Source organism: Diplotaxodon limnothrissa, linkage group LG2, assembly GCF_057381915.1.
Source record: "Diplotaxodon limnothrissa isolate DT_005_m linkage group LG2, D_limnothrissa_male_GT1.1, whole genome shotgun sequence".
Lineage (NCBI taxonomy): Eukaryota > Metazoa > Chordata > Actinopteri > Cichliformes > Cichlidae > Diplotaxodon > Diplotaxodon limnothrissa.
The window spans coordinates 3,084,608-3,097,710 of record NC_140597.1 but is presented as its reverse complement, the minus strand read 5'-3'; the positions used below and the strand labels follow the sequence as shown (position 1 = coordinate 3,097,710).

Sequence of the window (13,103 nt, the reverse complement as noted above, 5' to 3'; positions counted from 1 at the left end):
GGGCTAGAGAAAATAAGAAAGTTATAGAGTATATTTATATGAAACATATGTATACTTACTGCACTTGATGTATTTTAAAGATATGTTGCATATCACAGAATGTAACAAGAAAGAATTGAAAAAATGAATATACAGCATGTTGGAAACATTTTAATAGATTTAAATGTGTGGGTACAATTGTAGAACAAATTAATAATTATAATATTTATAAGAACAGAAGTTGTTTTATTTTAAAGACTATTAGAAATGACAGCAGCATCATATACATGTCCACATGTGACGGTGTGTAGTCCAGGCGTGATGAGTCCTACTGCTGAGCGCACTGGTTCTCCATGCTGCTGTTAGAACTGACATGGATCATCTCCACTGCTTTCTGTTTCTTTCTCCTCTCCTCTCGCTTATTCTGCTGCTGGTTCTCCTCCATCACTTTCTCCTTACAGTCAGCTGAAGGAGAGCTGAGAACAACCAAAAACAATTCAGTTACTGCTCATTCGGCTCCTGATCTTACAGTTTTCATCTGTACTTAGTCAACAACACGATGTGCCAAAACAGGACTAAAGTTGCGCTGAGACTATTTATTTTTAAACAAGCTTATTAGTGTCATTAGAAGAAAAAGCATTTGACAAAGTAAACAGGACCTTTCTCTTCAGCACTCAGCTTCAAATATGGATTTGGCAAGTCACTGATTCAGAAGAACACTAAACACTTTAAAATATTTGCAATTTTCTTTGAGCAATATGACAAAACCATAAAATTAAAGGAACATAACAATTCACAGGGAAAAAAGGCCTGATGCTTTATTATTAGTTACTAGACCCACTATGTCAGAAATTAGAATAAACCAACCTCGCAGTAACTCTTTAAGGATGCCCGAGCTTCTACAGCTCACAATTCTTCCCTCCCAATATGAAACATTTATTTATATAGCACCAAATCACAACAGTTGCCTCACAGTGCTTTAGATTGTAAGGTAAAGACAACAGAGAAAACAGAGGAACCCCAACAATCATATGACCCCTTATGAGCAGCACTTTGGGACAGTGGAAAGGAAAAACTCCCTTTTAACAGGAAGAAACCTCCATCAGAACCGGGGGGGTGGGGCCATGTGCCATGAGCGGTCGGGGGTGAGGGGTGGAAGACAAAAGTCATGCTCTGCTATCAAAGGCCTTTTTTTTATTGGCCAAATTGCAACAGTGGAGACAAACATTCTCTCCTATACCAACTATCAGTGTTTCCAATAACACAGACTACAAAATCTACTGGAAAAACAAAACACAACCAAGAAACATTAAATTTTCCACTCAAAGATCACACTGTGGACTAGGGCTGCCACGATTTGTCGACTAGTCACGATTACGTCGACTATCAAAATCGTCGACGACTGATTTAATAGTCAACGCGTCGTTTGAAACTTTGTAAGATCACAAAAGACGCAGGAATAAGTAGCAGGATTTAAGAGTGTAATAACGGACTGAAACAGAAGATGGCAGCACTGCATGTACAAGGATGTCAGCTACCGTTAAACCCCGAAGAAGAAGAAGAAGAAGAAGCAGCTGTGTCCCAGAATTCATAGCGCGGCCCAGCGCAGTTTCCAACAATGGCGGCAGCTAGTTAGTTTTAATATTACTCTTATTATTCTTTCTGGGTCACAAAATAAACGTTTAACATATTATCAGGCGAGAATGTAGCTGTGTAAACCTCAAATATCTGCTCAGTTTATCAGGACACCACATATTTTCAAAAGCGCTCCGACGTTTTCGGAGACGTCTGTTACCCACTAGCTCGTTAGCTAGCCGGGGGCTAGGCTCACTAGCGCCGTGAGAACACCGGACTCCCCGCAAATCGTTGTCAAACCCACCGCCGTCTTTCACTCCTCAGGTTAAATATATATGAGTCACTTAGATAACTTAAAATGTTGTTGTTTGGCTTTTTTTTTTTTTTTAGTATTTTATTTGTTCCTGAGTAAATCAGTTTGTCTGAGATTAAAGTTATAGTTTTTACACAGCTGAATAAACGTCAAGCAGACAGCTGATTATCAGAAGTGTGAGATGCTGGAGAATATACTCCGGTGTCCTGTTATATTTTAGATAGCAAGGAGTTTATTAAACTTTACCGAAACAATCTGCAAACTTCATTAAAATTTAATAAACTATCATCTTGTCTTTATTTTTAGTTAGCACAGACCTGAAACACTTAAAGCTGTAAGCTAATGATAGTTATATAAGAGCAGATGCTGCTGGTGCAATAAGCTGTAGTTTTACGTCCAATGGATGATGATCTGATTAGTCGACTAATCGCAAAAAATAATCGGTGACTAGTCGACTATCAAAATAATCGTTTGTGGCAGCCCTACTGTGGACTAGAATCAAACTGCCAATCACAATCACCCCCATCATCTTCATCACGAGGAGCATAGATATTACAGAGAACAATGCCTCAACTTTTCAAAACCAAAGATTAAAACTCATGAAATCCTTCCAGTTTAACAAATACAGACAAAATGTTACTAATAATCCCCTAAACAGAAAAACCACCTGTATTTATGCCTTAGCTGCAACTTGTGGACAGAAATTTATGTACAGTCATGTAAACTACCTTGGCGTCTCTGCAAGGTCGGGGTTAAAGCCAACGCTAAACTCCCAAGAACTTAGTTGGTCGTACACATCCCTGCTGTTAGTACATACCTGGGGTTGGGAATTACACTAGCTTCGTTTTCACTGATCTTCACACACTTTGCAGGCCGTGGCTCAGCCTCTGAAACACCTGCTGAGGAGCTCAGTGGAGGACGCATGTCAGCCTCGGGGTCCGCTGTATCTGTCACCACAGCAACGGCCTCCTTGGTCCGGTCCAGCGGTGCCTCCTCCACGGAGGGTGTGATGTCAACAGGAAGTTTCTCTCTCTTTCTCTTCTGGATGAGATTCTTCTTTGCCTCTGCAGGTGACAGCACAGTTACAGAGCTGCAACAACCCTGGCGCATGTGTACATGTGTACAGAGCGGGCGCGCTATGCTACATACCTTTTGGCTCATATTTGTGTTGGAGCTCCTCTACTCGCAACTGTAACTTGATCTTGTCACTCTGAGCCTGCAGCAGGAAATGGAAATATCCAATCAAATAGCAAATATAAGATCACAGCAGATACAATAGTCCACATTCCTTACAAAAATCCCATCATGGGGCTCAAATTTACAGCTCAGTAGAAGAAACAAACCAAGTACATATACCAACTAGAGCTACACGATTACTGTAAAACCATGAAGTTATTTTAGTATTGTTATTTTTTTAGATGTCATTTTATAATTATTTAAGATTTCCACAGAAAACACTACCTAGAGGTAAAACACTACCTCTTGTGCTTCCATCTGCTTTGTAGTTTTAAACGGCACTTGTAAGAGATACTAACACAGGGAAGTGCTGCAGTGAGAGCAGCCTGTTACCTGTTTGAGCAGCCGCTCAGATGTGAAGAGTTTCCTCTCCAGCTCCAGAGCTCTCTGACTCTCTGACAAAGACTTCATCCTCTGAAGAGAAAGCTCATCTCTCAGACGCTCTGCATCCTTACTAAGACACACACACACACACACACACACACACACACACACACACACACACACTATTTGAAGCCGAAGTTAAATATGTAGATGAAATAACTGAAGTCTAACCTTCTTTGTTACAGTAACAGTTTATTTTTTATCCTGAAAATATCAAATCTTCCCAGTGCAGGCAAATATGTGTTTTACAATTAAGCACTGATTCATGAAACCAAGAAAACCAACCACCTGACCCAGACTTCCTGCATAAAGATCGAAAGACAGAAAAATCCGTTATAAATGGATAAAACCTCTTTTGTTCTTGTGATGGTTTCTTCAGCTGCACAGTGATTCTACTTCTATTCTAACGTCTGAGCCTAATTACTGTGGCCGTTTTCCCACTTTCATCCAAGTCCAACAACACTGTTACATTAAGCACCCAAGGACCGTCTATAAGGTGGCGGACTTCAAGTTGTCTCCCGATGAATGGGGCTCAAAGCACTGGCTTCTTCACATAAATTTACCTGTAATGTATTTTTCCCGTCGATCCAACCTGTTGTCTTTTTTGTTTCGTTTTTTAAAGCTACATTTCCAACATGTTTTTCACGCGTTCTCATTGTGTCAACCTGAATATCTCACATTAAAGATAAATTGTTTAACATTGTTTCACTGACCTTTCTTTAAAGCACTTTCAGTGTTCAAGCAGAGCAGAATAATCACTGTATCAGTCCATTTACCATGAAAGTGAACCAAGATTGTATGCTGCTCTAACGAGCCAATAATCAGACATTTATGGATACATCTGTCCCAAAATATGGATCCAGACTCATTTTGATGGCAAGAAAGGCCAACTGACAATTTCTTTCTTTTATTCAGATCATTATATTTCTAGGCAACCTGTAGATGGTCAAGCAAAAGGCCAGAAAACAGCCAAACTCACAGAGTGTTGCTGAGCTTCATTTTGAGCAGGTCGGTGTAGTATGTTTCATCCTGGCCATCTCCATCATCGGCTGGAGCCGGATTAGCTGGCTGAGACTTCAATAACATCTACACACGGAACAAACGACATGTGACTGTGTCCGAATCTAGGAGAGCAGGTGTAGCATTTTATCTCATAAGTAAAACAGCACAAGTTCATGTTATGTGAGAGGCTTAGCCGAGCTCCTGTTAAAGCAGAAAACATCCCATTTGCTAGAGACAAGGCTCTATCTGAGCCTGTAGTTTTCTGTAGATTTTGGACTTGTTAATATCCAGCTCTAATTTATAAATGCTATGCTAGCACCTCTTAGTCTGCTGGGAAAGTTTTTTTCAGTAAGTAGGACTAACGTGAAGTAAATCTGCTCTAAAAGCATTTTGTGTAATTGTCTGTGGAACAGGGCAGGTGTTACTCTCGCACGAGCGCACACACTTTCTCAACGTGAAGTCGTTCTACAAACTGCACTGACTGTTACGTTCTCACCTCCACCTTCTCCAGCCTCTGCAGTTTAGTCATCAGATTCTGGATCTCTCCATTTTTCTCCGACAGCATGGACTGCAGTCTCTCCAGCTGAGCAGGGTCAGCCCTGGAGCCCTGCAGCTGCATCAGAGTGGCTATCTGCACCTGCACCAAACACGCACATCCATACTGTCAGCCAACCACCAACCAGTTACAAACCGGCGACCGACCAGATGAGCTATCGCACGCTACCTTCAAGCGCTGCATCTGCTGTTTGCTAAAGGCGTGTATTTTCTGCAGCGACTGGTACTGGACCTTCACACTGATGAGCTGCCTCTCCATCTCAGCCCGCTTATCCTCCAGCTGCAACACAACATGGAGCCATTTACTGAGGTTCCAGGTTCGATTCAAGCACAACTCTGGACTTACAGAGAGACCTGCTGCCAAAGGAAAGTGTGACACACCTCAGCAAACAGCGAGTTCCCTTTGCTGTTTGGATCCTGGGCCTGCTGAAGAACCTGATCCAACTCGATCTGCAGATCCCTGTTGGCCTCACGAGATTTCTGTCATTACAGAGAGAGAAAGACAACAACTGAAGCGACAGTCTGTGGAAATGCTTACTGTGTGAAACTAAACACGCTTCTCTAAGAATTCAAAATTGGATTGTATTATCAACTTTGCCCTGATTAGACTATCACAGGACGTGACCGCAGCAGAGTCGGACACAACCAACCAAGCAGCAAGTACGAGCTTCATCAAATGCACAATATCATCTCCTACTTGCCTAATTTCAATCGTTCCATTAATACTTTTAGATTATTATATTGTTAATCTATTTTGAGATTAGTGAAAGTGCTTATTTAAGACCTTTCCAGGCATTTCCACCCTGGTGTGACTGCACAACACAGAGAACAGCAGACTGTAACATGTTCACCTCTAATGCATTGAACCAGGACACCGCTTCTTTCTGCCTTTCCTCCTTTTCTTCGGTGATTCGCTCCAGCTGCCGCTGCAGGCTGCTGTTGCTCAGTTCCAGCTGCTGCTCCTTGTACTGCGATTCCTGCAGTGCCTGCTCCAGCTCCACCTGGTAGATGAACAGATTACACCACATGCTGATTCAACACCTCTTCTTCTCATGCCATTAATGATTTTTATTCATCTAGGTACTTCTCGTGTTAGTTGACCTGGATGGTACATGCTTTGTGGTGCTCAAAGGACCAAAAACATCTGGAAAAACTAAGCAGCTTGTCAGATCCACAAGCCTTTCTCTGAACAGCTTAACATAGCAGCTCAGCTCTGGATGGTCTCTATTATCACACTGTCGCTGTGAGAATGAGCCGTCTGTAGAACCTTCCTTTGTAAGTCACTCACTTTAACGTTCTCCAGCTCTGTGATCTTCATCTGCACCTCTATCATTTCCGACGTCATGGAACTCTGTGTGTGTTCATTTAGAGCTCGGAGCTCCTCCGTCTTGTTATTCAGCGTCTCGGTCTGCATTTCCAGCTTATGTTTCAGCTGTTTTTCATTCAGCTGGGACTCTTCTAGAGAAGACTGCAACCTCAGGATCTGAGACAGCAAAAACCACAATCACAGGTTGGAAAACAACATGACAGCGTGTATCCATCCTGCCGTGTACCAGTCAGGCTGTGAGGGAGATTTTCTTGGTACACTCTGAGCCCATTAGCACTACCTGAGCATCGTTTGAATCCTGCAGCATATCTGAGTATTGTTGCTGACCGTGACCCTTTATGACCATAGTGTCTCTATGTCTGCTTCCAGCAGTGTAATGCACAGCATAATGCAAAGCTTAATTCATGTCAATCTGTTTTCTACAACAGGACAGTTACTGTACTCATACAGATGTGGTGGAATGGGAAATTTGCATCTGTATGTACAGCCAACAAATCTGCAGCAACTGTGTAACTCCATCATTTCAATACGGACCAGATTCTCTGAATCATGTTTCCAGCCCCAAAAAGAATGAAGGCAGTTCTGAAGGCAGTGACAGCGTGGTACACCTCAACAACTATCTCACTTTACTGCTCTAACAGCCACTCAAGAATTGGGGCTTTTACTGGTGTAAGATACCATAGTGCATTTAACCTCATAACTCACATAGATACACATAGTACACAGTGTGTGAATGTGTGTGTGAATGGGTGGATGACAGGTTGTGTAAAGCGCTTTGGGGTCCTTAGGGACTAGAAAAGCGCTATACAAATACAGGCCATTTACCATTTACATTTAGCATAGCTCCCTATCCCTAATTTCACTCATTAGTACAGGCCTCATACCAGATGAGACCACGTGCTGTTGTACCTTGTTGTGAAGCTCACTGAGTGCCATGCTATGAGCCCTCTCCAGATGTTCTTGTTGTTCTTGAAGGTGCCGTTTCTGCTGATTCTTCACACAGTCAAAGTCCGACTGCAGTGATTCCAGCATCCGAGTTTTCAGCTCCACTTCCTTCTGCAACGAGTACTTGTCTTGCTCGAGAGCCTGTGGCACACACATCAGACAAAGATAGGTGGAGAGGTCTGAAACAATGATGAAGTTAGTTTGGATGACCAACAGGGCGGGAAACTTAGGAAAACAAGGACTTTTGTATTGGGCTCATGGCAGTTTACTGGAGCTTTTTCTCTTTATTTGTGTAAGAGCGGACCTCAAGGGCGTTGGTCATCTCTACTCTTTGTTCATCCAGTCGGTTCTGCAGCTCCACCTGCTGGTTGAGGAGATCCAGGCCAGCTTGAGCAGCCTGATGAACCTGCTCCTCCTTCTCTCTGAGCTGGATCCTCAGTACCTTGATCTCCTCTTCTGCTGCCATCTGGAAAGTGAAGGACGCACAAATGTGTGTTAAAGTTTGTTGTGTGCGCCAGTCTTTACCGAAAAAGCCCGTAACCTTATATTATATATATATTATATATACAATTTGAGGGGGGAATTAAATTTAAAACATCCTCGTATCCGTACAACATTAAAAAGTTTTTGCATCTCTGTGTGTGGAGTGAAGCTGTGGAACAGACTAAGTAAAGATATGAAGCAATGTCCAAGCATGGCGCAGTTTAAAAAGCGGTTTAAGGATATGGTTTTTACAGGGTACAGGGAAAAGGTAGAGATTTGATAGGGTGTTCTTGTCTAATATTTTCATGTGTGTGCGCATGCACGGGTTTGTTGGTATGGGTATATATTTATATATATATATATATATATATATATATATATATATATATATATATATATATATATATATATATAAAATTGTAGGTTGTGTATCCTTCAGGTGTTAATGGGGTTATTGAAAATGTGTATATGTGCGTATGTGTGTATATACGTAGGTATGGATAGATAGAAACATATGTGTATATATTTAAAAAAAAAAAAAAAAAAAAAAAAAAAAAATTACACATAACATATAATGTAGTTACAAGGAGGTATTTCTGTAGTCTATTGATACTAGATAGTGGAAAAGGGGTGGGATTAAATAAGCTTATGCTTCTTCCTGCTCCTTTTTGAACATGGACGTTATTTGGAGTTGTGGTTGCTCGTTTTCCTTTTGTTTGCTTTGTTCATTTGTCTCTTTTAATTCTATTTTTTTTTTATACTTTTTCAACATGTTCAAAATAAAGATTCAATCAATCAATCAATATATATAATTTGATGTATCAGCCTTTTGAATCAGCAAATATTGGTGTCAGTCTTAACAATATCCAGTTCCTGAATTATTTGCTATCACCATGTGACTTTTATTTTATCTATCGTTTTCATTTTCTCTGTCACTTACAGTCTGATGCAGTCAGAGGCAGCTTTGAGATTTTTTATACTCCACTGTCCAACTCAGAAACAATGCATGTATTTAAAAAGTGACACACAAAAGTAATCAAAAAAGGCTTAAATAAATGCAACCGTTTATGCTAACGTCTATACCGTGCTCTCGTTTGTTTTGTAAGACAGTGCTATACAGCTTTAATTTCCTTATTTCCAATTAATCTGAAGCTAACGTCCCGCTGTTAATAAGATAAATAGTGACAGTAAATGTCCAGGAGGACAATAAGCAACCGCTACAGCAGATATAAAAGCAACAGTATCGGCCAAAAAATGTCAACAAGTCAGGTAAAGATGGCTAGCTCCTGCTCGTATTCAGCCACACAATCTAAGCCTGGGGGGGGTTAAGATTTCAATATGACAAACTCCGAACTAACGATATTTTCTTTTAATTAGCAGCAACAACTCTACTGTGGGCAGTTCTTCTACTGACGAAGTGCCTATAAGATAGATAAACAAAAACAAGGATTAAATATACCTTGTTAGCGATCAGTCAAAGCGCCACAATTTGAATCCGACTCCAAGCAGTTATCGCGACATCTTGACTCGGCGAGACTTTTTGGGGATTCGTCAACCTGGCGCTGTTGAGATATCGCCCTCTAGGTATGGAGGACCGAGACACTTGCGCACATCGAAATAAACAATTTCATTGATAAATAATTAATAGCGCAATTAAATATTCATTAGTACCTTCATTTACACATGATTTTTTTTATTATTAAAGGAATTAATGTTGTGATAAATTAATGGACAGTAAAAACAGTAGGTACAAATAAATATTTCTAAATGTATGAATCCATTCATAAATTCAATTAATTTTAATCAAATTTAAAAAATAGTCAAATATGTACTCAAATTCAACAGCTTTGGATGGTAGTGAAGAGATACCAGATGGCTGGGAATGTACAGCTGCAGTGCAGAGGGAAACTGCCAAGGCGGTGTTTGGTGTGTCTCTGGACAGAGATCTGGAAGTGGAATGTGGAAATACTGGAAAGTATACAAGGGGGCAAAAAGAGAGATAGTCATGAAGATAAAGAAAGTAAAGAGAACTGCTAGATGTACAGCAAAGACATAGGAAACGGCTTGTAATAGGGTTGCCAACCGTCCCTTAAAAAACGGAATCGTCCCGTATTTAGAAACAAAAGTACACGTCCCGTATTGAGCTAATAAGGGACGCACTTTGTCCCGTAATACAGTGAGAATCAAAAGTAGTCTATAACTTTTAATGGAATTAACACTTTGTTTGAAAACATAATTCCCAGCCCCTCTCCTGCTTTGTGACCAATGAGCTGACAGCACACTTATGACAATTCGAGTATGACAAGTTAGATTATCGCTTATCTCATTGGTCGAGGAAAGGTCGCTTACGGAGAAAATACCGGCCAACAGGGAAACAAACGCCGACACTGCGGTGCAAGTCTCGGACGGCACACTGTGCCTCCATAAAATGAAGGTTATAACAGAAAATCTGTCGCGCTCTCTCTGTCTGTCTTTCACTCACACAGACACACCACCACCATCAACTTTGCTAAATTGCTAATGAAAAACATGATCAGGCAGCTGTGATTGAGCAGCAGTGTAAATCCAACTATTTTCACGGTTGTTATGGTCCTGATAATTTTGTGAGGCCACATCGAAAAGGCTCGGATGAGCTTTCCAAAGTTCTACAAGTTGTGCCTCCATCGCTTGTGTCCAGATCACACGCTGCACAGCCGTGCTGCTCCGTCTTTTTCACCGACGTTTACGTGTTTGCGCGTGAGCAGCTGCGGTGACACCCTCACGAGCGATTGATGATCGGGAGCTGCTCGAGGTGTTAATCGCTTCTCGTTACCCCACGTATACTACACGATGCACGATGAAGGCCAAAATCGGGCCGATCACCAAATCGGTCGCACGACTCAAAAATCGGCTCAAAATGGGCCAAAAATCGCACAGTGTGAGCCCAGCGTTAGAGCAGCAATGTTTGTTCGCTCAGAGAAAGAAAAAAAAGGCTGCAAAAGTACAGGGAGGAATGGGAAAAGGAAAACACCTGGCTGGAAAAGTGCACTATAAAGCGCACTGCACTGTGTGCCGGCGCACTTTTTCCATAGGCATGCTTCTAATGGTGGGCACATGAAGAACATGAGGGGCGTGAAAGCTCGGGGAACCCTTAACCAATTTCTTGTCCACCAGGCATGGCAGAAGCAGATATGGTATGTAAACACTGGTTTGTTTTTTTAAACCCTCTGGTTGAAGGAAATTGCCGTCCCGGGTTTCCTCCGTGGCGTGAGCGATAAGCAGAGTTTTGTCCTTTCCTTCTAAGATTCCTAATTATTTAAAGTAACACTCAGGTATGCCGTTCAGCTGGGTTAGTTACAGCGCCGGGAGCAGCTTGGGAGAACAAGGAAACACAGACTGCTTCAGGTTGCCTTCCCAAATCAACTCAAAGGTTTATTTGATACACAGCAGTTTATATAGAGAAAAAAAAGGTTCGTGTGTCAGCTTTCCCAGTTCAAACCGGTACAGACTAAATAAGGAAACGTCTTCCTGCCTTCTGAGCAAAGTATCCCTTGTGTAGTTTATCAGTTCAGCTATAATTTATGATCATCCCAGCAAAATACACTCCTAGACATAAAATACAGAGTTCTTTCATTAGTGAATTCTGAAACGAACCACCTGGCCTTTAACGAGCCTTTTCCAGGAGATAAAGAAAAAGGGAGGATGGGAGTAAGGAAGTGGTCTCATCTCTGTGGTGTTTTCGACCTTCTGGTACCAGCTTGTGAGTCTTACACATTAATTCTTGGGTCACAGAGAAAGAGAAAAACAACTAGTAGATTGGCCTTATTGAGTAACAGTTTTCCTGTATAAAACAATCTTCTGTAAATGCTTACCGTGGTATCAAAATATCATAACACTGGTTAAGGTTAATATGGGCATGTGCGGTGAATATCAGCGCTATGTGGCCAGAAGTGTGATAATATAATTTATTTTGTGTAATAAACAACTGTAAGGATAGATGATTACAACAAATTGATGACTAATACATAAAAGTAATACATAGATGAATAATGATGATGAGTTATGATGCGTAATCATGGGAACAAGCGGGTTTACAAACAGGAGCAGCTGATTAGCATTAGAAAAGCTGAAATAATACCTCAGCTGAAGCCAATTGTACTAAATGCACTATATGTGCACTGTTACAAGAATATTTTTGTTCTATTGCTTTCTATTAATTTATATAATTTTAAGTTAAGCAGGACAGGCTTCTGTTTAAGAAAGAGACCTGTTTTACTGTGTTAATGTTGTCATTTTGAGCTAAAAATAAATGGCTAAATGATCATTTGTTTCACATATAGTCATATCACAAAGAATATGCATCTACTTAAATCAACTTCAAGTCAAATGGTTAAAAAATAATTTCACACACAAAAAAAGAGCTACCACACTGGGAAGGGTGAAGACAACTGGGTTGCCCGGCCCTGGCCACGAGGTGTCCCTTATTTATTTTTCAGGGAGTTGGCAACCCTAGCTTGTAATGAGCTGCATGTGAGACCGGATCTAACCAAGGTGAAAAGGACTTTGGCTAGGAAGAGAAATCAAGCTGGTAAGGTTGTGCAGCATGTTAGAGAGATTAAGGGTGCAAATGGATATGCGACTCTAGTGGAACGGATTTTAATTGTGGGTTAAAGGAGAATGATTAGTAGAGGATGCAGACTCAAACATCACGTCCTCTCCTCCACAAAGTTGTTACACACTGAAGGAAGACAAGGTTCATCCAGGTGCACATGAAGGTTTATTGCGCTGAAACACAGCAAAACAGTTCAGTGTTACTTCCATCGTAATAACTGGCCTGCGTTACTTTTGTGAGGGATTATTTTGGCAGTTATCCGTTTGGCTGAGCCGCCACCGCCACCTACTGGCGAAACTAAATATCGCCCTAACATCACATCAGGTGGAAGCAAATGAGCTTTTGGCTCTGTACCATGATGCAAACTGTTGTCACAACAAATAGCAAAAAAAGCTGATTGGGGGGGGAACTTGTTCTTAATACTCAAAATACTCAGGGTGCCACAAAGAGTCCGAGCTGTCATCCAGAAACGAACCTACACAATAACTGAAATCATAAAAATCTACCAATAAAACAGCAGTAATTTAATCACTTCTGTGGCGGCTGGGAAATCATTTTTACAGCATTTAATGTAGTCATTACAAGATTCAGAGAGAAATTGTCTTTGAAAAATATAAACAGAATCAATTTCAGTTTTGTATCATTGTGTTTTTTCTATGAAAAATCTGAAAAGTGGCAAATGGACCCGTTCTTTTACACTTTTTTATACTCAA

The 13,103-nt window shown here is 41.0% G+C and overlaps 1 protein-coding gene across 2 annotated transcripts; it reads right to left on the bottom strand.

The window, feature by feature from the left end:
* Positions 1 to 307: 307 nt before the first annotated feature.
* On the bottom strand, positions 308 to 7,782 carry spdl1 (spindle apparatus coiled-coil protein 1). Of its 2 annotated transcripts, none has more exons than XM_085365691.1 (12): positions 7,621 to 7,782; positions 7,281 to 7,457; positions 6,333 to 6,527; positions 5,896 to 6,045; positions 5,426 to 5,524; positions 5,214 to 5,324; positions 4,986 to 5,126; positions 4,467 to 4,573; positions 3,437 to 3,557; positions 3,017 to 3,083; positions 2,681 to 2,931; positions 308 to 415 (listed from the first exon to the last, which is right to left on the bottom strand). In XM_085365691.1, exons 1-12 carry the CDS (start codon positions 7,780 to 7,782, stop codon positions 308 to 310), a joined length of 1,689 nt encoding a protein of 562 aa, XP_085221817.1. The 2 variants fall into 2 exon arrangements, with proteins under 2 accessions (XP_085221817.1, XP_085221810.1); XM_085365684.1 differs by having other exon boundaries at positions 308 to 455; positions 2,685 to 2,931.
* Positions 7,783 to 13,103: the final 5,321 nt, after the last annotated feature.